The following is a 2,500-nucleotide window of genomic DNA, read 5'->3' as shown; positions in this document are numbered from 1 at the left end:
TTCGACGGAGTCTGAATCCTTTTCGTGCTCTAAGAAAGTCATCAATCCCTCTGGAAGGTTCTACTTTTCTTCTTCCAATTTTTTCACTTTCTCTGGAGAGCTCTTTCCCTCTTTGGCTTCCTGATTTCTTTCATAATCTCCCTTAGCCTCCTATGGGTTGTCGATGGATTCAGGTTCTTCAAAACCTAACGGCATTTCTCTTGAGGTTTTCACTCCATAGTTGTTGAAGGTTCGCAAAGGTTCCCGACAACATTCCAAAACCGCCCAGAGGGCTTTGCCGAAGCCTCGGACTATGCGGTTGATCATTTGTGGTGCAGCTGAAGATCCAGTGGACGATCTTCTTTTGTTTTTCCAAATGGTGGTCTTCGTCAGTCTGGTGAGTTGGTGAGGTCAGATTGTGACATATCATTCCTTAGAGCTCTTGCATACTTTAAAGATAATATAGAACTTACTGTTGTGATTTGGACAAGGCTAAGGATTCCATTTCATTCAAAATCACTAGTTTTCTGGAGAGGGGAGAGTAGGCGAGCTATGACAGGTCCCAATTCTAATGAAATCGGCACAGTATATAGGAACGCGTATGTTTATGTTGGTGTATACATGACATTCATACAAGAAATATATTTTATCACAACGGGCACAAGTTTTACGGCTGTGGCATATTCGTTAAAGTTGGGGATGATTCGAACAAAAAAAAAAGTCTTTCAACTTGTTAAGGTTCGTGGTATTGAAAAAAGCTTTATTTGCAATCAGAGGTAAACTTGATATGATTTAGTTTGATTACGGGACTAATTGTTTTACGCACCCGAGTGGAAAGAGGACGCCCTTCTGAAGAGGATCTCCAAGGATCGAGACCCACTGCCATATCCGTTTTGAAGAATTGAAATAAATCTTCTGTACCGGAGGAAAGTGTTTATCCTGTTTGTCCTTACTGGTGATAAGTCATTTGATTAATATCCATGGCACTTACTGAGGCAAAGACACTACATTCTTTTTCATAGCGGTTGTCACTTTTTTCCTAATGGCTGCCACCTTGCGATTGTATTCATGTCTGTACCACTCTTTGGAGAGCGAAGGGGTTTGAAAGATATTTGAGATGCTCAAGACCCTGAAAACTCTGTCACTCAGACACAGGTCTGAATAGATCAGTTGAGGAAGTTGAAAGAACGAGGAAGTGTTGAAGGATTGACTCTCGAATGATGGTGGAGGGAGGGGACGTGGGGATAGTGTCAGGAAGGAGCATAAGGCTGCGCAGGAAATATGAAAATGATGGGAGAAAGATGAGAACATTTTGTGAGTGTGTGGAGTTGGGGTGAGGCGTAGTGATGGACGTGAGGGGGTTGGCGTGCCGAGAGCCTGAAAGGGGGGGGGGGAGGTTGAATGTGGTTTGGTCAGTTGTGTGGAAGGATAATGTGGATCCGCGGGACTGTTGTATTTGTGAATTTGGGCAACCCCCAAGCTTGTGGACGTGTTTGTTTGTGAAGCACAGTAGCAATGTTACTCACGTGTCAGGAAGCTCTGGTGATCATCCTGAACAAAGTTGAGGTGATATTCTCAAAACCCGGTAGTGTTATCGATATTTTGTTTATTGTGTGTGTGTGTGTTTGTGTGTGTGTGTTTGTATGTGTGTGTGTGTGTGTGATTTACCATTGTCTTAGATCATGTGTTGGACTCGTGGTCGACAGCCATTTCCCTCTCGGAAGAGAGCTTAGAGCTCATATGACCGATCTATGGTTAATGCTGTGACCTTACACGCACACGCACATCCAACTCCCCGCCAACGAGAGTTGGAGTTGAAGCGATACTGAGAGCAAAGCGATACTGAAATTTTTCAGCCCTGTCTGTGTGTGTGTGTGTGTGTGTGTGTGTGTGTGTGTGTGTGTGTGTGTGTGTGTGTGTGTGTGTGTGTGTGTGTGTGTGTGTGTGTGTGTGCGTGCGTGGAATCGAACTGATTCCCAAGGATAGGAAAGATCACTAATCTGCGACCCCAATTCCTGTTTTACACAAGGCCCAAGTGCACCAGTTGGCAAGGGGTAAGGATCGGAACAAATCCCTTTCGAGCTTTTCGCCATTGTAACTATGAGAGATATTCCCTAGTAAAAGCCATGAAACCTGGAATCGAACTGATTCCCGAGGATAGACTCTGTGAAGGTGATCTTACGACCGATAGCAGTGGGTTCGAATCCTGCATGCGACTGTCATAAAAGTTATCGGATTGATGCCGCTGTTACTAGCGAATTTTTCTCATAGTTACAAAAGCGAAAAGCGTGAAAGTGGTTTGTTCCGATCCTTACCCCTTGTCAACTGGTGCACTTGGGCCTTGTGTAAAACAGGAATTGGGGTCGTAGATTAGTGATCTTTCCTATCCACGGGAATCAGTTTGATTCCAGGTTTCAAGGCTTCTAAGTGTCTGTTGGTGTAGTGGGCTAAGGCTCTGTGAAGGTGATCTTACGGCCGATAGCAGTGGGTTCGAATCCTGCATGCAACTGTCATAGAAATG

General features: G+C 44.5%; 1 protein-coding gene across 1 annotated transcript in view; it reads left to right on the top strand.

Moving 5' to 3' along the window:
• The first annotated feature begins 292 nt into the window (after positions 1–292).
• The window catches only part of LOC143019346 (serine/threonine-protein kinase pim-2-like), an 11,858-nt gene continuing 9,650 nt past the window's right edge, over positions 293–2,500 (top strand). The window contains exon 1 of the mRNA XM_076174984.1: positions 293–376. Within this exon, the coding sequence (XP_076031099.1) occupies positions 293–376 (84 nt within the window). The remainder of the gene's footprint in view (positions 377–2,500) is intronic.

This window comes from Oratosquilla oratoria, chromosome 37 (assembly GCF_046742065.1).
Source record: "Oratosquilla oratoria isolate Oo_2021 chromosome 37, ASM4674206v1, whole genome shotgun sequence".
NCBI lineage: Eukaryota > Metazoa > Arthropoda > Malacostraca > Stomatopoda > Squillidae > Oratosquilla > Oratosquilla oratoria.
This window is presented reverse-complemented; position numbering and strand designations above follow the sequence as displayed.